The sequence below is a fragment of the Centropristis striata genome, chromosome 16 (assembly GCF_030273125.1).
Source record: "Centropristis striata isolate RG_2023a ecotype Rhode Island chromosome 16, C.striata_1.0, whole genome shotgun sequence".
NCBI classification, from domain to species: Eukaryota; Metazoa; Chordata; class Actinopteri; order Perciformes; family Serranidae; genus Centropristis; species Centropristis striata.
The window spans coordinates 26382830-26405413 of record NC_081532.1 but is presented as its reverse complement, the minus strand read 5'-3'; the positions used below and the strand labels follow the sequence as shown (position 1 = coordinate 26405413).

The window sequence follows — 22584 nt, the reverse complement described above, 5'->3', positions numbered from 1 at the left end:
CCTGTCACCCCCAGAAGGATGCCAATAGATAATACCTGCTGTGACATGTTTTGTGTAACACCTGCTCTTTGAGAGTGATAGATCTGTGCTCCGCTGGTTTCCCTTCAGCTCAGCTGTAGCTCACATAACCTCCCCGCCGCAGCGCTGCTCCACACATTTGTCAGACAGATTAATCAAAACCAAAAACCCTGACAATGTTTCTGTCCAAAGTAAAACTTCAACACACCAGACAATTCTCCCACCGTGAAGGGAAACCAAAAAGCAATTCCTTTGACCATATTGCTCCTGAAAGTAACAAATGAGCTTGAAACCTGGCAGCCTCTGAGCAACATTAGGAAACATCAGGGGAAGTTTCTGTTTCCAGTGACAGGTCTCCTTATGAAGAGCTTCCAGCAACATAAGGAGACAATGATGAAAAGCTCTGAGGCTCTGGGACAATGAGGAGCCACGCTGACCGGTCACCATGACAGATACTCTACCTGTTGGCGTCTTTGCTGCTTCACTGCCACTTACGATAGAGCGGGAACTTGGCTGCAGCTACTGGCTTCATGTGGTGGCTGTGGAGCTGGCCAAACAACTGACACAACTGCAGGTGTGACAAAGTCAGCACCTTGCAAGCCACAAAGTAAGTCTCAGATATTGCTGAGTCAAATGTAAAGTAAAGTGAAAGTCATAAAGTTCGAGTTTTTAAGTCACTATGTTCCCTTGTGCAGATGTTAGCATGTTCACACGCTAAGCTAAGATTGTAAACACTGTAAATGACAAACCTGCTAACAATAGTCATCCCTATGTTCCCTGGGTCCTATGTTCCCTGTTTTTCCCAAAAAGGGTCCTATGTTCCCTGTTTTTCCCAAAAAGGGTCCTATGTTCCCCTGTAGCAGTACATACAGGGGAGCATAGGACCCTTTTCCAGAAAAAGGGTCCTTTGTTCCCCGCAATCTATCAATCTATCAAATTTTGTTTTGTTTTGTTTCTTTTTACCTTTGTCAATTCTGCATTTTATTGCACTTTTTGCACTTTTATGTGAAGCACTTTGGTGCGGCTCAGCCGTCTGTAAATGCGCTATATAAATAAATTTGACTTTGACTTTGATTTTGAATCTTTATGGTAGACTCAGCATGGCCAGCAGGCCTACCGTCACATGGCCCACTTTAGCTCAAGCAGCCCAAAACTTAAATTTGCACAGCAGCTACTTTCTGATTACTTTGCAGTTAATTTTTTTTTTTTGCTTTTTAAATTTAGGATTACTCATGTTTGTATATTCCCACCCCTGATCATATTGTCTTGCATTTAGCTCTTTCCTTTTAGGGTTAGGGTTAAGTTATTTGCATATGCGCGTCAAACAGCCCGTAGGCCTACATAGGCCTATTGGCCATGGAATTTGGCAGTAATGGTGGGAAAAGTAACTGACCGGGGAACATAGGACCCTTTTTGGGAAAAGCGGGGGGAAAGGGTCCAATGTTCCCCAGTCTCATACAAAGAGGGCAACATAGGCACGCTCCCGCACTTTAGTACGGCCGTGTTTAGTATATTAGCATGCTAATGTTAGCATTTAGCTCATTCAAAGCACTGCTGTACAGTCATGGAAAAAATGATTAGACCACCCTAGTTTTCTCCAATTTCTTGTTCATTTTAATGCCTGGTACAACTAAAGGTACATTTGTTTGGACAAATATAATGATAACAACAAAAAAAACTCATAATAGATCAATTAAGAGCTGATCTCTAGATATTTTCCATAGTTGATTTTGGTTATAATCAAGAAAACCATGGAAATTACTAGATATCAGCTCTTAAATTAAACTCTTATGAGCTATTTTTTGTAATCATTATATTTGTCCAAACAAATGTACATTTAGTTGTACCAGACATTAAAATGAATAAGAAATTGAGGAAAACAAGGATGGTCTAATAGTTTCTTTCCATGACTGTACATGCAAGCATGGCTGTAGACTGTAGAACACAGCAGGTTTTTCAAATTGGCATTCAGTTTTGAATCATTTTCATAACATTTATCTAAATTTTAGCCTTGATATGCTATTCCTGTGAGTAATTAGAAGTTTTTGAGTCAACTGTTTTGCATGTTGCCTTCTGGTATTTAGTTTCTAAACTTACCTCTGAGTTATGTTTTATCAAACTAGATTTTGTCAGAAATATAAACTGTGAACTGCTGAACATAAGATTATATTTCATCTTCAGCCCCGGTCTTCATTAAAATGCTAAAGTCTTCTAAGTGAAGTCAAAAGTTAATGGATTTTACTTTAATTTGTGCTTCACCAAAGAACAATATAGTCATCTTGTTTTGAGAGGCCTTGTCACAGCTTTAGAAACTGCCCAGTCACACTTATTAAAATGCTTTGAAATGCTTTTCACAAGTCTTGTAGTGATGAAAATGTGCCAATGTCACTTTGAACTAAAGGCCTGTATTTATAGGTTCACCAAAGCCTCATTTTGACACTGAGCCCTATTAATTGAGCTCTCCACAGACATCTCCCTGTATCCAAAATAGGTAGGAAGTCTATTGTGGAAGGTAAAGAGAGACAAAGTAGGCCAAGGACTCTCACAGAAAATAGACTGTGACTCACTGTGGGGCTGGATCATCTTGGGAAAGAACAGGAAATGGGAAAGAATGTGGGTTAACGATAATCGTTGGAAAATAACAGGCCCCCCGTGGTGTGATCAGGTTGAGAGGTACTACATGTTATCTCTGTGTCATGTTTCATAAAGCTAAAAAAGTTGTGGTATGATTTCATATTAAATAATGCCACCTAAACATGTGTATTAACATCTACAGTGGGGCAAAAAAGTATTTAGTCAGCCACTGATTGTGCAAGTTCTCCTACCTAGAATACGTTGTTACAGGTCTGTGACAGCCAGAAATCTTGCTTGTTTGTGGGTGAACAAATACTTGTTTTCCACCATAATTTACAAATAAATTCTTTGAAAATCCTACAATGTGATTTCCTGGATTTTTTTTCTTCCCATTTTGTCTCTCATAGTTGAAATGTACCTATGATGAAAATTACAGACCTCTCATCTTTCTCAGAAGAAGAACTTGCACAATCAGTGGCTGACTAAATACTTTTTTGCCCCACTGTATATAAGGACGACAATTAAATGGTCAGATGTTTGTTTGTTTCTGTTTCTTGTGCCTTTTGTATTTTTATTGAATGCAACTTCCTGTTTCCTACTACATTTTAGAGTGTAATAGTGCATCTTTGCTCCTTTCACTACTGTTACTAATTACATTATAGGGAAGGATTTCACATATGAAATGTGCTTATTCCATACAGTAATACATTATAGATTAAACAACCCACAAACATTATATCAAATATATAACTATCCGTCTTAATAGTGTCATTCTGCATAATGAGTACTTTTACATTTGATACTTTACATCCTTTTTTTGCTGGTTATGATATTGCTGAAAACCCCAGTACTACTATGTTGTTGCTACTTATTCTAGGGCTGCAACTAACGATTATTTTCATTATTGATTAATCTGTAGATTATTTAAATGATTAATCGATTAGTTGTTTGGTCAATAAAATGTTGAAAAATATCAATGAGTGTTTCCCAAACCACAAGATGACGTCCTCAAATCTCTTGTTTTGTCCACAAACCAAAGACATATTCAGTTTATTGTCATAAAGGAACAAAGAAACCAGAAATATTCACATTGAAGAAGCTGAAATCAGAGGATTTGGACTTATTGTCTTTAAAAAACTGCTCAAACCAATTATTGGATTATCATAATAGTTGATTAATTTAATAATCGACTATTGTTCTGTTATTAATCGAATAATTGTTGCAGCTCCAAATGCCATCTAAAACATGTATATTAGCATCTATATAAGGACTAGAATTAAATGGTCAAATGTTTCTTTGTATCAGTGATGGATGTAGTTTCTTCTGTTACTTGTGCCTTTTGTATTTTCATTGAATGCAACTTCCAGTTTCCTACTACATTTTAGAGTATAATAGTGTATATTTGCTCCTTTCACTACTGTTACTAATTACATTATAGGTAAGGATTTTACACATGAAAAATGTGCTTATTCCATACAGTAATACATTATAGATTAAACAACCACAAACATTATATCAATTATATAGCTAACCATCTCAATAGTGTCATTCTGTATAATAAGTGCTTTTACATTTGATACTTTACATCCTTTTTTTGTTGATTATGATAATGCTGAAACCCCCAGTACGACTATGATGTTGCTACTTATACTAAATGAGATATCTAAATACTTCTCCCACTATTAGTTGGTATTAAACTGAATATAAAAGCCTCTACCCCCATCCCCCTTTCTCTAATTGCGCCTAATAATCCCAGCCACTGACAGAAAAACGTTTTTTGTTTAATTGGAGAAATCAGGTGCATCTGTTTAGAAGTTTGTGGCAAATTTGAGTGATTCAAATCAAGTTTTAAGGTGGAAATTGAGTTGCTCTGTGACCAAATATTCATTTTATTCCCCTGTGCTGCCCCCATGTGGTAAAACTCTGCACTGCAAAAACAAATTAACTCTCATAGACAAAAACTTAAGTCAGTTTCAAAACATCAGCCAATCTTTATTTACAAGTCCTAATATGACAAAAAAAAATAAAAATACAGGTGGTAGTGGTGGTGGGCTTGACTTTGGTGAAAAACCAAACTGGACAAGAGAAATAAAATCAATAAGTTATCTGTGGAAAATCCTCATCAACTAAATTCTCCTCTGAACTTATCAGGACTAGTGATGCAGTTAGCTGTGCATGGTTCAACATTTTAATTACAGACACACAATTTATATATTTAAACTTGCATATAGTATGTTTCTCAGCTAGACGTTTACACTTCATCATCACTCTGTCCAATGAGAAAATTATTCACTGCGAAGACCACCAAAGACAACTTCAGGGCCAATTCTAGCAAGACAAAACATACTTTAGCTTCACTCCATACAGCGACACACAGATGGGTACAATCTTGTTTCAATCCAAACATATTTAGCGGCAACTTTTCACACTGCAGAACTACACTAAGGACTCCCAGTCTTGTAGGCATAAATGTGACGGATGAAAAACGGAGTAGGAGTGACATGAGTGGTGGTGAAAGTGACATAACGGCACGTCTTTTCTTAACAAATATCCATCATCACACCACACACACAACTTGTGAGATGAAACGTGAGAATTTTAATAAAAGGAGGGCACATTCAGGAAAAAGGGCAGGCAATGAGGGGTGGGCAAACCCATGGCACCAATGTGGGAATGAAATCAGGCTTCAGAACAGGCAATAGATACGTGGTAAGGCGTCAACTAGGATCTTTATCGCCATCGTCGTGACTCTGACTCTCGTAACTGTTTTAGCCATGGCTGTGTCAAAACTCTGCATACAGAATGATGTAAAATTACTCTTACGCTCAGTTGTTTCTGGCCAAACTGTGATCACCTCTTTAATGCTGCAACATTAAGAAACATCATTAAATGTAGTTTCAGCTAGGGTTGTCAAAAGTATCGATACTCAAAAAAGTAGTGATACTAAAACGTTGTATCCGGATACGATACTCATTTTCAAAAGTAAAGTATCGATAGTTTGTTATGTGTGTAAAGCATAGTAAAGGAAGGAACACTTAAGTTATTTTTCTTTTTTTTAATCAAGCTTGCCTAATATTGTGCACAGCATACGACCTCAAAATATTGTTCTAATTGCTATTGCTTATTGTATTTATTTATTTTTTGCACTACCTCAGACCTGAAGCTTGTTATCATAGTTGCAATTTCTTTTTGCACAACTGTTTTTTATTATAAATATTTAACCTGTGGTTCTGTTAATTTTTACATGTTGCATTTTTCTTGTTAATAAACATATTTCTTTTAAATTTTGGGGTCTTTGTTTCTATCCTTGTGGTATCGAAAATGGTATCGAGTATCGAATATTTTCCAGAGTATCGGTATCGAGTTTTAGTATCGTTACAACCCTAGTTTCAGCTATTAATTATAGCAATTTACACAAGGGGGATAGTGTCTAAAGTCCTGTACAAGCTTGTTTCTATTGTGGCCTTTAGTGTAAACACAAACAATGATGGGTGCACATATTACTCACACACTTCCATTTAATTTTTACACCACACAGTTCACTCTCCAAACTATATCATAAGCATATTGTTGCTCCTTTAAGTTTGTGTTTCAAAATAAAGTGTCCTGTGGTTCAGTGACTATCAATGGATATGTTAATCACAAACAAGAGGACAGGCAGGAGGTGCAGTGGAGCGAGCAATATACTGTACATGATGCTGCACACATTTGCAAATTCAGACCTGCAATGCAAATATTAACTGCAAAAATTTGAAGTTCTCACACACGCTGTGATAAGCTACAGTGCACCTCTGCATGTACACTAGATCTGTTTCACCTGTACATAAAATATTTTCAAGTATGTTAGAGGACTTCTTGACAACTGAAAAAATTGCATCTCTTCTGTGAAAAATTCAAAACGGCTCTCTTTGTAGCAGACTGGATAGAAGGCTTTTTAAAGGGACATTCCTCAATTTAAGTCCAAAAACTTTTGACGTTATTGTTTGGATGTCAGCGCCTACACAATTAAAAAAAAACAAGAAAACAGCATTTAAAAAAAATCAAAACATCCTGGAGCAAGTTTCCAGTCTATTGAGTTTTTTCAGAGAGAAATAAACTGGATGCAATATGCAATGCAGTGCTAAAAGTGATTATTGTTATCAGGAGTCGGCTGTTCCCCCTCACACTGCACCAGCACTGTGAGGCTCACATGTGGTTTCGAATGTCTGAGACAAAGTGTTTTTTGTTCTAGCTCTGGCAGACAGCTATTGCCTTGGGTCTGAGGAGCAAGGTTGTGGATCCATGGGTACATATTCCACAGGCAAAGGCCTAAAAATAACGAGGGAGAGAAAAAACAACAACTAAGAACCTACAAGTGGGCTAAAACATTCTGCCACTGAATACATTACCGATGAAAAAACTACTACATGCCGTCAAGGGCTCATTATACAAAATATTAGAAAAAAAAAACCTTCCCTCTACAAGCCTGTCCTGACTTACATGGAGCAGCAGGATCGGGAACTGACGAGAACATGTGATCAGGCTACTTCCGTTTCACAGCAGCACTATCTTCTTCCTTCAGGACAAACTTTTTCCTCAGAGCTTCTGAAATCAAAGAGGCCGAGTCCTCCTCCCTGAGGGACGTGCAGCCTCTGTTGTACCTGCAGGGACACGAAGACAAAGAAAAACATGTATGACAGAATATACAGTTACAAACATTGGGTTATTACTAGGGCCGGGACTCGATTAAAAAAAAAAATCTAATTCATTAGAGGCTTTCTAATTGATTAATCGAAATTAAATCGCATTTTAATCGCATATAAATATTTGACCTGAGAACAGTGAGAAGTAATTTTTTTCACATGGATTTTTTAGTATACCATTGAATAATGACTGAATACATAAGCTTAAGTAACAAAAATATTGTTTATTCTTGTTCAAGTCCAACAGACCAGTGCAATTTTTGCCATTAAGTGTAGCAACAGCATATATAGAAATATAGTACATTTCATAAATTCAGGTAGCCTATAGGTAGGTAGACCTTCTGTAAACTAGAATACTTTGGTTTTTAAAGCGTCTCATCAGCTTCTTCCTTCATGTTCATTGTGGTTTGTAGTTGTCTGACCTCATGAACGCTAGTTGGTGCTCCAGTATAATCGGTCCGCCTGAAACTCATCCAGAGAAACGTTAAGTGCAAAAATAAGTGCGTCAATTTTTTTAATGCATTACATTTTTTTTGTGTGTAATTAATTCATCTTAATTAATGCGTTAAAGTCCCGGCCCTAGTTATTACCTTATACAGTGATTTTTGCTAAGTTTGCCCACTAACAAATAAATTAACAGTCTATAATTTTAATGGATGGTTTATTTTAACAGTGAGAGACAGATTTTTTTTTTTAAGTTATAAATTGATTTGCATTTGATTGTGTGAACTTGTGTGATCCCCTAACAAAACATGACTTAGTACTTGGTGGAGAAACTCTTGCTGGCAAGCACAGAGGTCGGACGTTTCTTGGGAGAGATTTTCTCTCCAAATCTTTAAGGTTTCAAGGCTGTCGCTTGGCAACTTGAAGCTTCAGGTACCTCAACAGATTTTTTTGTGGATTAAGGTCCAGAGACTGGCCAGGCCACTCCTTTGCACATCAGACAAGCCTCCTCACGGTCCATTTTTAAAACTCATCTTAAAACCTATTTTTATTCCTTGGCTTTCAACCACGCATGAGACTCTGCTCTTGTTTTAGTGTTTTTATGGTTTGTTTTTATTTATTGTTTTTTAAAAAGCAATAAAACTATTTATTTAAGTGTTCATTTCCTGTTTTATTTATTCTATTGTTCTTGTTTGCTTGTTTATGTACAGCACTTTGTTGCGGCTGTTGTTGTTTTTAAAGTGCTTTACAAATAAAGTTGAGTTGAGTTGAGATGACCTTATTTTTTCGTTCGTTTTTGGGTCTCTCGATGTTAAAATTATACACCGTTCATTTATTTGTCAGTGGGCAAATTTGAAAAAATCCCAAAATCAGCAAGAGATCAAATAATGATTTCCCTTACTGTTAAAATATAAACATATTAATAAGAAATTCTCTGAAAGCCACAACCTGCTGGCTGATTTGAACGACTTTCTTTTCATTAAAAAATAAAATAAAAGTTACAACAACAAAAATTCTCCAACATTACACCATTTATTTTAGCCAGAAACTAACTTCAGGTATTTTTTAATTTCAGACGGTCCTTGAACAAATCATGTGTGGTGAACGCTTACTCAAATAACAAAATAACAAAATTTTATCTTATAATAGTGATGTTTCATCAGAGTCACTTATTCTACATGTCTCAAATAACATTTCTTAAATATCAAAACCCAAGACGATGTTCTGGACAGCTCTTACCTGTCCTTGCTCATCTTCATACGGTTCATGTCTTTCAGGATGTCCATAACATCTGCAAAGCTGGTGGATTTCGATAGCGACACCGTGTCCTCCTCCGCCTCCCGGAAGTCCATGCTGGGTCTGTCCAGGTCGAAGGTCGCAGATGCCGTCATGGAAACAGGCGGCAGAGGGTCAGGGACAAGCTCCGACACCACAGAGACTACATCTTCCTCCTCCTCCTCCTCTTCTTCCTCCTCCTCCTCTGTGACATCACTGATGACAAAGGAAGCAGCAGCGGTAGCGGCCGGCTGGTAGGGCGCCGCCTCGAAGGGCGCCATGGAGAAGCTCATACTTGTGTCATCAGGGGAGAGCAGGTCAGGGGTCAGGGGGTTGGAGCCTGAAAGAAAGAAGAATGGGAATCTGAAACTTGTTTACAGGTATACCAATAGGTGCGATCCGCTCAACTTCACTGATTAGCAGCTCAGGTATCGGCTCACAAAGTACCTGCCCTAGGTAGGTTACTTTCTGAGCCGTTACTTACTAGTCAACTCTGATTGGATACGGTTGCGGCAGCGTGATTCATTTGCAGACTGGACGCTGAGGGATCAACATCTCCTGCTCTGACTGCAGCTGGGAGAGACTGCTGAGGGTGGACTGGGCCGCTTGTGAGTGCTTTGGGACGGCACCTACTACTTGTTAAGAAGAGTAGGAACGAGTCTCCAAAAGTCTCCAGTCCCCAACACCAGAAAAAGTCGCTAGATTTTTCAAGAGCTGCAACAATTATTCGATTGATCTAACAATAATTGATTATTAATAATATAATATATAAATTAATCGTCAACTATTTTGATAATCAAATAATTAGTTTGAGCAGTTTTTGAAAGACAATAAGTCCAAATTCTCTGATTTCAGCTTCTACAATGTGAATATTTCTGGTTTCTTTGTACCTTCATGACAATAAACTGAATATCTCTTTGGATTGTGGACAAAACAAGAGATTTGAGGACGTCATCTTGTGGTTTTTGGGAAACACTGATATTTTTCAACATTTTATTGACCAACAAAACTCATCAATTAATCGTTTAAATAATCAAAATATTAATCAATAATGAAAATAATTGTTAGTTGCAGCCCTAGATTTGTCGCTAGTCTCTTTTTTGAAAAGAGAGACGTTAGAGGGGTCTGAATAGTCGCTAAATATAGCAACAAATTCGCTAGCTTGGCAACACTGCTTACTGCGTCGGTCTGTTGTCACATTCACACACTCCGTTGGTTAGCCGCTACAAAAGTTCCTGTATAGGAACAGAGGCCAAGGGGAACCAACTAGTGAGTGTAGCCAAAACACTCAGCCACTTTCCAAAAGGTACTCAGTGGAAACACTCCTATTATTGTTTTCAGTAGCTCCCTCCTAGGCACTATCACACATTAAATGGAGTGCTGTGGGAGAGTCTACACTCCAGTCAATCACATTTTCTCTTAGCAGTATGCAATTTCTTCAGGAGACAAGGACTGAACCTTTTCTGAAAGCCCCAATGCTTTTAGGATCACATTACCTGCCTTGCAGCTTAACTTTATCATTGTAATAAAAAGCCACTAGAGCATGAAGGCCTGCACTATCTGAGGTTTCTCCTCTGTTAACAGACTGTCTTACAGCACGACGATTAAGAAGCAGCTTCAACTGCCATCAGTGTTTCAATCCAACAGTTGTAGATCCTTGTGTTTCTCTTCTAAACAGTATCAGACAGCATGTTTAAATTCAGTAGGAATAAAACACATGTGAGTATGTGACACATTCCCTTGACATCCCCATTGAAATTTTTACAACAGATGACTGGCACTGAACCGCGGAGATTATCTTTTGCCACTGACCTACAAACTGATGCCAAGACATCTTAGTAGCAAATAGCTTTAGGAGAATCAGGGCAGCAGACTTGGCATCAACACGGTCACATGAAGACAGTAAGTCTGTGGTAAAACAGGCTCAATAAAGACATTTTAGTTATACACTGCTCTCAGCGGTTTTATGACTCATAGTTTTATAAGCATCAAGTTATTGTGTTACCAGTTCACAGCCACAAGTTTTATCACTACTTCAAAGTTCTATATTGGCTATATTGTGTTCTAGGCTTGTGGCAATGATTGGGTTCAGTTAGAGCTAGGGTTGTCAAACGTATCGATACTCAAAAAAGTATCGATATTAAAACGTATCTGGATACGATGCTCATTTTCAAAAGTATCAACCCAACAACTTATTAAACAGCTAAACCATACAACCTCAAAATATTGTTCTAATTGTTATTGTTTATTGTATTTATTCATTTTTTGCACTACCTCAGACCTGAAGCTTGTTATCATAGTTGCGGTTTCTTTTTGCACAACTGTTTTTTTATAATAAATATTGAACCTGTGGTTCTGTTAATTTTTGCATGTTGCATTTTTCTTGTTAATAAAAATATTTCTGTTAAATTTTGGGGTCTTTGTTTTTATCCTTGTGGTATCGAAAATGGTATCGAGTATCGAATATTTTCCTGAGTATCGGTATCGAGTTGAAAATTTTAGTATCGTGACAACCCTAGTTAGAGCAGCGAGAATAAGCTATCAGACAGTAAACACAGAAGCGTCTGCAACCGGAAATGAGGCAATATGCTCAGCTTCATTGAGTAGTTTCATTAGTGGAAGTGTAGTGTTGCATTTTTTTTTTTTTAACCTTTATTTAACCAGGAAAGTTTTATTGAGATTAAAAATCTCTTTTACAAAAGAGTCCTGGCCAAGACAGGCAGCAGCACGGTTAGTTACAGACAATCATTTAAAAACAACAGAGAACATAAAAATAGAGTCACAGTCAGAACATCATCAAACAAAGCATGTACAGACAGAAGAGCCAGCTTCAACATCATGAAGTAAGGATTTAAACATGTTTAGAGAAACCAGCTCCTTAAGTTTTAGCGCATTTTGCAGCTGGTTCCATGAAAAAGGAGCAGCATAACTAAATGCCCTTTTCCCCAGTTCAGTACGGACTCTAGGCACAGTCAGCAGCCGGCCAGTAAATGCTCTGCATATGTTTCAATGTAGCCTGCCTGTCAGGCTGGCCATTTCGAAAAACTACGATTGGACAATCTGAAAATACAAATGACCACCCACTCAACCCTGTTGTGTAAACTCTAACTTTGGTTACCTACCAGAATCACTCGCCACAATCTTGGCGATCTGTGCGCGGAGTCTGCTGAGCTCGTCCTGCAGGGCGGTGGTACGGTTCAGCGCCGTCACCCCGGGTTTCCTGAGCCCCTCCACCCTTTTTCCCTCGCGGCGGAAGTTGGGTACAGATGAGTTCCTGTGGAGCACTAGGAGAGGCGTAGGCCGCCATTCGTGTTTCAGAGGACGAGAGTCACTCCTGAAAGAAAGAGGAGAAGGGAATCAGTGCGACTGAACAGGAAGTCCAGCTTTTAAAGTACGCTGCATGTCATCTGATGTCACACGTTCCCTTTACCTACTCCTCAGCAGGTGATTTAGTACTGATCCGTAGCAGTTTACAGATACAGCCAAATCAAAATCATCTTTCTAAAGCTGGAGAAGATCAGATATTCAGTGAAAGGTAACTGATTAATTTTATAACAAGTGGCTTCCCTTTTTAAAATTCTTTCATTCTCTTCACTCAATGCCTTGTGATGGATGGACCCCCACCTCCTCTCTTTTTTCTTCTTATCTTTATCATTATTATTATTTATTTATTGGTTTATTTTCTATCTTCTCCTGTCTTTTGACTTCCCTTGTATTTTGTTTACACCCTAGCCTGGGTATACCCATACTGCCTTGCGCGCTCGATTTCATTTCGAACCTGCAACCTAAGGCCGTTTCTTAGCCGTTTTAGGGATCCAATCACAGAATGGGGAGGGACGGCAAGACGATGACGCGTACTACTCGGCAGACGGAAGCTTGTAGTTTTGTAGTTTTCTTACGGATCCAACATGGCTGCAGCAGACGCAAAGCTGTCTTTGGATCTAGCTGTAGACAGTGTTCTAGATAGTTTAGAGCCAAAAGTGATTTTATAAGAACAACGATTGACTTTAAACTCCTGTTTCACCACCAAAAAGGATGTTTTAGTCTTGCTTCCGACAGGATTTGGCCAAAGCCTAATCTACCAACTAGCCCCGCTACCGATCACTGCTGTAACGCCGGTGATCTGGCTACGAGCCGGAGGACAGCGGAGCCCCCAGAGACCCGCAGCAGCTTTTTTATTGCCCATAAAATCAGTGGATGTGTGTGGCTGAATGACATGAGGGGGGATAAGGCGTAAAAATAAATAATCTTGCAGAAAGCGAGAACTGGAGAAGCAAAGCAGCAAGCAAACCCCCATCCCTCCAACACTCTCTCACACACACACTGACACACACTAACACACCCGGTAGACTGTGAGCTGAAACTACAGAGCAGCCAGAGCCAGAACATGCTACAGAAAAACGTTGCAGAAGAAGAATTGAGCATTTTAGTCCCAAAGTAGAGATGGGCTAGTCTGGCTATGTAAACATCAGTCGTTTTCTTGCTTGATGCTTCCTCGAATTTCTGTCGCTCTACATACGTCATCTGGTATGACTGATACGATTGGCTAAGAGCCACGTACAGACGCTTATGATAGACATTGGTAGCGCCCAATAAACGGCTCTGAGCGATCGTAAACCATGCCTCCTCTACGGAGAAATGAATAGCTCATTTGTGATATAGTCTGGCGTTAGCCAGGCTATTTACAACCTGTAGCTAAAACACTTATTCACTTACCACATACAAGAATCCTCAGTTACTTATTTATTTATTTATTTATTTTTTGATTTGCACATTGTTTGTTTGTCGCCCAATCATGTTCCTATTGGGCCACAAATATAAAATAAGAAAACACCCTAGGAGGCAGAACGCATGTCTTGCTCTTCATTCATCATGATGCACAGTATTTCTTTAGTATTGTATCGATATGTTTACATTTTCAATTGTGATGCAGATGTGATGGGATACTCAATGTAATTATAACATTGGTTCCTGTTCTAATGTGCTTTACCTTTTCAACACTACTTCTATAACTGAAAAAATCAGCATACAGGACAGGACAATACGAGTGTAATGCATTTCTTTGGGCTGCATGTGTGCATCCACATCCATTATAGATTTGGCCCTACTCCATAACCTCAGTCTGTGTCTCCTAGGGCTTGACTGGATATTTACCGCACTCTGGCATATGTTTCTTCCTCATCTGCGACAATCCAGGCTATGTCTGCCAAGGTAGGAACCATAGGCCCATCCATAGGCCGAAGAGGGGGCAGGCCTGGTAGTTCCTAATACACAATGTTAAATATTAATGTTGTATACACAAGCGTTTCTGCTTAAAATAAATATGGGAATAAAATCAATTGATAAAAAGATAGGATGTGATATTTACCTGGAAACATGCCCTTTGTGGAGGTCTGAGTGGAAGAGTGGAACCTATTCTTCTGACAACGCTGCGGGTGGATCCATGAGGCTTATTCTGCCAGATAGGAATAACGTCCTGTAAAACATATATTAAAAACTGTCTCTACACAGAGGATCATATTTTACTGTCAGCACTATCACTTTGTCATTTTGGAGGACAGGCAGTGTTAAGTTAAACAGTGTTAAGTCAAAACAACATTATCAGCATGGAAGCAAACTTACTGTGTCTGTTTCCATGGTGATGGTGGGTCAGTCTCATTCGTTGGGGAGCTGAACACCAAAGCCTGGTGCTCGGAGTGACTGAAGACGGGGCAGTTTAGTGGACAGATGCCATGTCAGTGCGACTGCCAACTCTTAGAATATAAATTAGTGATTAGTTAGAGCATCTGTTGAGGCCAACAGAGAACACTGCATCATTATACACAGACGCACATAAAGGAAACTCTATAGAAATTATAGCTAACCATAATTTTGACTGATGACTGATAATGATTCAAGATTTTATTGTTACTCTGGTTAAAGTACAGTCATGAGAAATACTTTTGCTGGGGGATGCTGGGGAAGAAAAACTAAATAATCAACATAAAAAGTCAATATAATAGATAAAAGTTGAATAAGCTATAAAAAAAGTAATTGAAGAAAAACAGCTAATAGTACATATAAAAATACATAAAGAAGAAGCAATAAAACAAAACAAAACAATAAAACAGCAATAAAACAAATACATAGAATATATCCTACACTACAGACCAACAGTTTGGAAGCGAGATTAGATTTGTACAAAAAAAGATTATAGTTTCATTGGTATACTTTGCAACAAAACTCTGCTTTCTTCAAAGAAAACATCAAAGAAACCTCTGGCTTTAACAGCAGCATGGCATATATGAGTTTTTTTAAGGTATGTGCTATGAATTGCATTCCAAGCTTTCTTAGTTCATAATTGAGAGACTGCTGATTTGTGGGGAGCATTTTAATGACTGATCAATCCAATTCATCTCACACAAAAGAGAGGAGCATAGCGTCCCCAAACCACGGCACTACCACCTCCATGCTTTATTGTCAGTGTTATGCAGGTGTTTTAAGACATCACCAGCTTGTCTGCGGACATAGACTCTGTGATTTGAACCAAATAGTTCAAATTTGCTTTGGTTGGTCCACAGAACTTGTTTCCCATATGTATATGCTTTTGCCCTCTCATATCTCCTTTTTTGTTCTTTGGACAAAGTAATGTTGTTGTTTTTTGCAGATACAACCCTTCAGACCAGTCTTTTCACAGTTGTCAGAGATATGGGTTTTGACCTTGTCATGGTCATTTCCTTCCTTATTTGTGGTGCTGTTTCTTCGCTAATCTCTCTTACTGGTGACAATGATATGTTTATCCTCTGCTTTTTTAGTAAACCTCTTTCTGACACACCATTCTCTATCATCATAACTTCAAGTTTCTTTCTCCTTTGTTGGACACCATTAGACGTTTTGTAATTTCTCTTTCAATGTATCCTTCTTTCCTTAATGTATAAATCTGTACTCTTGTTTCTTCACTCAGCTGCTTCTTTCTAGCCATTTCTGTGGTATTTTGTCAGAGATATGAACACAGTTGAGATTTATTGGGATTTTAGTATCCAAACTCTCAAAAGCCAAAGAGCTAAAGTGAATAATGCAAACTGTGATTTGTTTTTTACTTTTGCACTTAAGTTGTGACTCTTCTAAATCTTCTCAACCCTAAAACTAAGCCCTTCTTTCCTTTTGTTAACATTTATTCAGCAATGGTCTGGTAACATCATTGTATGCCTAAAGGTAAATTGAGGAAAATGGTTCAACTCAATTAAGGTAAAGTATGATCATGCAGTAAACAAAAAATTTAAGTTGCTTCCAAACTTTTGGCCTGTAGTGTATTTTTGAAAAATAAAGACATTCAAGGCATTTTTTTTATATATATATATATACTGTCTCAAGTAATCTCAAGTGAAATGCATGAAGTGGATACCCATGGTCCTCTTGAACAAACACATTTCTCTCAGATCATATTGACCTTCCCTCATTTGAAACAACTTTAAGATACTCTTATGTGTAGGGCTTGGCGATATATCAATATAAAAAATATATCGATGTATTTTTAAATGTGATATGGAATTAGACCATAATGCATATATCGATATAGTTATTTTTTTCTTTCTTTCTCACTTTACGCTAAAATATCAGTACATATATCAACATTCAGCCCAAATATACCGTGATATGACTTTTGGTCCATATCGCCCAACCCTACTTATGTGTAACCTAACTATAACTAGTTGTGACCACTAAGCATTGTTGACTTCATATAAAATAAGATTTTGTTTTACAGCTTTAATCTCTCAGCTTTGGAAGGAGCAGTGTAACAACCACCAGTGCTTCCGTTTTTTTATTGATTCAATGTGATCATATTATTTATTTCTATATACACCGTATTGCATTTTTTTAAATATGGTCTATAAATCATCAGAGCTAACACAGCTAGGCAGCTAACGTTTAAAAAAACAGCTAACGATAGCTTTAGTTTACTGACGGTACCGCTGCAGGCTGCTGAGACTAAAGTCTCCGTTAATGGATCATGATGGACGACAGAATCGGAGCTTTAGTGAACTGATTAGTGAATATCTTTGCTGAGGGCATCACTAGCCGGTAGCTACCGGATCAAACAGAGTGACCGTCAGTTAGCTTTAGCAGCAGCAGCGGCGGCCCCCTGATTGACCCTCAACGGTAACCTAACAACACTATTTTTCTCTTCCTTTCACGAAATGCAATTAACGCTGCAAAGCACTACTCACGGCAGATGGTTCTTCTGTATCTGCGAAAACTAAGCAGTTAAATAATTAAAGAGCTGCAGCTTCTCCTCTTCGTCTTTCACACTGGAGTTGTGTTTTCGCTCTTTAGGCCGGAAACCTGTTCCTCCCTTTCCTGTGATCTGATTGGCTGAAGCCCGTGAGCTGTTTCATTAAAACATGTACCAGCGCGCCCCCTAGAGGTGGAGGCGAGTACTACACTATACTATAGACATACAATGTGTAGTAACCATAACTTTACTTTGGGACAAATAATATTATTACAGCTGATTTAGCAATACAATATATGCTATAATTTACTACCACTGTCTTCAGTATCACAATATCATGACGACACTGCTATTGTGGCGTGTATCAGGAATGGACAGGAATCTGAATATAGGGATCTGATAAAAGCCTTCAGTGACTCGAGTCACAAGAACTATCTCCTACTGAACACCTCAAAGACTAAGGAAATGATCATAGATTTCTGCAGGTTCAAGCCCCCCTTCAGCCAGTGAATTCCTGTGGGGTGGACATTGAAGTGGTGCCAAGTTCTAAGAATCTAGATGTATACCTGGATAATAAGTTGGACTAGTCCCTAAACACAGACGCTCTCTACAAAAAGGGACAGAGCCGCCTCTTTTTCTTAAGGAAGCTTAGATCTCTTGACATCTGTAGTAAGATGCTGCAGATGTTTTATCAGTCTGTGGTGGTAGTGTGTTGTTTTATGCTGCAGTCTGCTGGGGAGGCAGCATCAGACACAGAGATGAAGGCGGCTGGACAGACTGGTCTAAAGAGCTGGTTCTGTGGTTGGAGCCAGGTTGGACACACTGGAGGAGGTGGTGGAGAGATGACCTGTCAACATTTCCATCCTGAAATACCCAGATCATCTGCTACACAAAACCTTTATGGACCAAAAATACAGAAGTGGACGGCTCCTCTCTCTCCGTTGCAGGACGGAGGGATACAAAAGATCCTTCTCTCCTACAGCCATCAGGCTTCTCATTCTAACAGAGATTCTACCAGACTGACTGGATTTACCCTCGGGGATGAATAAAGTAATTTTGATTTGATTTGATATTGTGATATTTCTATATTAGCCTATTTATGCACCTGTTCTGACCCCCCTAATTATTGAATAATATGTATTACTGTATTTTTTTTTTAATAGAATCAATTTTTCTTTATAGGGACTGTTCTGTATAAGCTACTGGATACCTGCATTTCCCTCAGGATAAATAAGGTATCTATCCATCTTTCCATCTATCTAAGCTGCAGATATTGCTACTATTACTTCTGAATTTCTGCATGGGGATGAATAAATTATCTATCTACTTATGTTTCGTAATCTTCATCTTCAAAAGCTTCACAACCTCCAGATTCCGCATCTTCTTCGAAGCCCTGAAGAACTTTTTTAAGAGATAAGATAAGTACCCCCTGTGAAATATTTTTCAGCCAAATACCACCTAACCAGGGCAAAGCATTTTTGTTTGGAAAAAAAGACTTGAAAACAGAACGCGGTGCCATCAGTGTCTGATTTATTAAACTTTGGAACTGATAAACACATACAAAATTCAAACCATTGGAAAAAAACAACAATTTCAAACATTTTAAATGTTAATAATCCATGACTAAATGTATTGCAAATATTTCTCATCACTAAAATGCAGTGATTCAAACTAATGTAGTAAAAACAGTGAGCATATAACCATTTAAAACTGCTACGCTTCAACCACGACTCCATCTTTGAGTTTTCAAGATATTGACAGGTGATGCCAGGTGGCATATGACAGGTTGGGTCCAACCATCCTGGTATTCATTTTATGAACTTATACTTATATTTTCCTAAAATATGTATTAATAATTATTTTTAAAGGATTTTTGCATGGATGCTACTTTTTAAATGTAGCCTATATTTTAAAATCTCACGTACCCCCATTTGAGAACCACCGAGTTAAATAAATAAACCAAATAATTTCAGTTCTTTACGAGCAGTGATATAAGCCTCCTGAAAATATCAAGATGAATCACTCCCATCTCCTTCCGCCGTCGCTGCCGTCCGCCGTGGGTAGGAGGGGAACTATCTTGACAAAAAACGCGACGGCGCTTTAAGCTCTGGGCGGAGCTTGAATATTAAACTTGTAGCTGTTGTCTGCAGTGATATCATAACACTGCAATATGAGGAGGCGCTCATATGACCGCCACCCGCTTCCATCCCTGGGCCAAACACAGGTCAGTAGATACTGCTCAGTATACCTGATGCTGCCATGAATGCCTCATCTCTGTTAGCTGCTGATTCCGTTAGTCTTTTTCTGCCATAGCTGCAGCCTCGATCATTCTGTAATGTCGTCTGAAATGCTTACTTCCTCCACGGTGATTAGAGCACCTCCAGCATTGCACAGACAGGAAGCAAATTGTGATCATTCTTTCAATCATATGACAACATGAGTCAGGTTAGGAGCTCCTGAAGGTTGCAGGCTCACCCTGGTGTTACTGTTGATTCAGAGATGACAGGCAAATCACCACCCAAAGGGGTGTGAGCTCTGTAATGCTGTATGAGTTGCCGAAATAAGGCTTTGCAGGATGAAGATAGGTGCATTACTATGTCCTGATGTGAACACAATCTTCTAATACAGCTGTGCACTAGGATTTAGCTCCTAGTAGGGGCTGGGCGATATAGACCAAAAGTCATATCCCGATATATTTAGATAAATTGTATTTAAATTGTGTTTTAAATTGTAAAACAGTATAATTTTGCTACAAACATGGTGCAAGTGTATTTTACAGTGGAGTAATGTATTTTAAAAAATGTAAAATGTATGTGGCTGATATATACATTTACAGTGTTTGATTGTTACTGAAACTGAATTAACCATTTATCATTTTACTGTCTTTTACTGTCATGGTTTAGCAGTTTTTCACCGTAAAATCTACAGACATTTTTTACACTGTAGTAACAGATTACATTTAACCAGATTATTAGATTAGTATAATATAAATGACTATAATCATCCCATTATACATTTGAAAAATGTGATTATAGTTACATTGACAAAGATTGTATTTTTCCTTACATCTTTAAAATATGTCAGTTTGAAAATGTGGCAAGGATTGTTGATGGTTACTAAACTAACAATATTAATCTGAACTGCTTTTAATGTGTTTGTCTTGCCTTCTCTCTTCTAATGTTTTATTAGGGCTGGGCGATATGGACCAAAAGTCATATCCCGATATATTTAGGCTGAATATTGATATAAGATATATATCCCGATATTTTTATCGCAAAGTGAGAGCAAATGTTCAGTCAAAGTCAAAGCCAAATATGACATGTTACAAGTAGTTTTATTAAAAATGTTTATTTAAGTGAACATAAATACTGAATAACAACAGGATAACCTTTTTTTAATCAAAGCTCCATCAAGTGCACATTTAAATAAAAAAATATCTTAAATAAAAATAGCCTAGGAAATAAAATAGGCCAATCTTTTTCTGAAATAACTATATTTATATGAGAAAAGAATAACGAACATTACAAAAGAACTAAACATGACAAAGGTCAGCATTTATATATAAAAAAATAAAAAAAATCGATATATGCAATATGGTGTAATTCCATATCAAATTCAAAAATATGTCGATTTTTTTTTTTATCGATATATCGCCCAGCCCTAACTCCTAGTATCTGATCCATTTCAGCAGCATCATATTGATATGCAGGGATTGGTGCTGTTTTTTGTGTAAGTTTCTGTGGCTGCAGTTTTCAATCAAAGGCCAATGTTGCAATTATTGCACATTAATTAAAAATGTTTCTTTTTCTTTTTTAATGTAAATAAAAATAAATAAACAACAAAAGTTGATCCAAAGTGCTTTCCACATAAGATAGACTGCTTAGAATCTGCCTCAACACAAGTATACAGGACTAAATGAATAAAAAGCAATAAAACATAATGTAAGATAATACAACATAGGGGTGGGCGATATATCGATATAAAAGATATTTCGATATATATTTAAATGTGATGTGGAATTAGACCATATCGCATATATCAATATAGTTCACATTAGTACTGTGATCCTTGCTCCAGGCAAGCTGCAGGTTTTATTCAAGATATTTTTTTATTTAAATTTGCACTTTATGGAGCTTTGCTTTTTTTTTAAAGTGCTCCTATTGTTATACAGTATTTATGTTCACTTAAATAAGTGGTTTCAATAAAATGATTTGTGACGTGTCATATTTGGCTTTGACTTTGACTGAACATTTGCTCTCACTTTGCGATAAAAATATCGGGATATATGTCGTATATCAATATTCAGCCTAAATATATCGGGATATGACTTTTGGTCCATATCGCCCAGCCCTAATAAAACATTAGAAGAGAGAAGGCAAGACAAACACATTAAAAGCAGTTCAGATTAATATTGTTAGTTTAGTAACCATCAACAAACCTTGCCACATTTTCAAACTGACATATTTTAAAGATGTAAGGAAAAATACAATCTTTGGCAATGCAACTATAATCACATTTTTCAAATGTATAATGGGATGATTATAGTCATTTATATTGTACTAATCTAATAATCTGGTTAAATGTAATCTGTTACTACAGTGTAAAAAATGTCTGTAGATTTTACGGTGAAAAACTGCTAAACCATGACAGTAAAAGACGTACAATGATAAATGGTTAATTCAGCTTCAGTAACAATCAAACACTATAAATGTATACATCAGCCAAAACAGTAATTTTACAATTTTAATTTTTTAAAATACATTACTCCACTGTAAAATACACTTGCACCATGTTTGTAGCAAAATTATACTGTTTTACAATTTGTTTTTTGTAAAAATGTTTTTTCTCACTGTTAAATATACTAAACACCATATCTCCTCAGAAATATACTGTAATATTGAATGGTGAAATCTTTAATTTATGCGACATTTATAAAGTATTTTCTTGTCAGTTATGTGGCAGAACAGCGTTTCTTTTGATGGAAAAACTTTTTATTTTTTACGGTAAAATATGGAACTAAATTGCAATCTTAAATGGGAAATTCAACAGTGCTAAAATAATTTTATCGTAATATTAGAAAAAGTTGCACCGTATTTATTACGGTTAAGTTCTGGCAACCACAGCTGCAGTTTTTTTTACCGTAAAAACAACAAGTTTTTTTTTTTTACAGTGTACCTAATCCTGTTGATATGTAATAATAGTCACATTATTTATTATATAACTATTAAGCTATTGGGAAGTGCAAACTGTACCTGGTCAGCAACCTTGGACCACAAGCTCAGACACATTGATTGTAAGCACTAATTATATTTGGATCGATCAACAACCTGGCTCTGTTACCCTACTATATATCTCACTCACTTCCTTATATGGTCATGT

General features: G+C 37.4%; 2 protein-coding genes across 5 annotated transcripts in view; one reads left to right on the top strand and one right to left on the bottom strand.

The window, feature by feature from the left end:
* Positions 1-4563: 4563 nt before the first annotated feature.
* mtfr1l (mitochondrial fission regulator 1-like) lies at positions 4564-17329 on the bottom strand. Of its 3 annotated transcripts, XM_059353420.1 has the most exons (8): positions 17201-17329; positions 14616-14746; positions 14362-14469; positions 14148-14257; positions 12116-12327; positions 8958-9333; positions 7072-7232; positions 4564-6900 (listed from the first exon to the last, which is right to left on the bottom strand). In XM_059353420.1, the coding sequence occupies exons 2-7, from the start codon at positions 14628-14630 to the stop codon at positions 7115-7117; spliced, it is 939 nt and encodes a 312-aa protein (XP_059209403.1). In that variant the 5' UTR covers positions 14631-14746; positions 17201-17329; the 3' UTR covers positions 4564-6900; positions 7072-7114. The 3 variants fall into 3 exon arrangements, with proteins under 3 accessions (XP_059209403.1, XP_059209402.1, XP_059209404.1); XM_059353419.1 differs by having other exon boundaries at positions 4564-7232; XM_059353421.1 differs by having other exon boundaries at positions 4564-7232; positions 14362-14448.
* A 1982-nt stretch (positions 17330-19311) lies between these two features.
* Positions 19312-22584, top strand: part of si:ch211-15d5.11 (oxidation resistance protein 1) — a 31484-nt gene continuing 28211 nt past the window's right edge. For both annotated transcript variants that reach the window (XM_059352801.1, XM_059352799.1), the window contains exon 1: positions 19312-19429. The gene's annotated coding sequence lies outside the window, so the exon portion shown is untranslated. The remainder of the gene's footprint in view (positions 19430-22584) is intronic.

What these genes read in the sequence shown, in the direction of transcription:
- mtfr1l (XM_059353419.1), bottom strand. An exon ending in GAAACATATGCCAGAGTGCG is followed by an intron (nt 12,328 to 14,147) that starts GTAAATATCCAG and finishes TCTTTCTTTCAG; the next exon opens with GAGTGACTCTCGTCCTCTGA. An exon ending in GATTGTGGCGAGTGATTCTG is followed by an intron (nt 9,334 to 12,115) that starts GTAGGTAACCAA and finishes TCTTTCTTTCAG; the next exon opens with GCTCCAACCCCCTGACCCCT.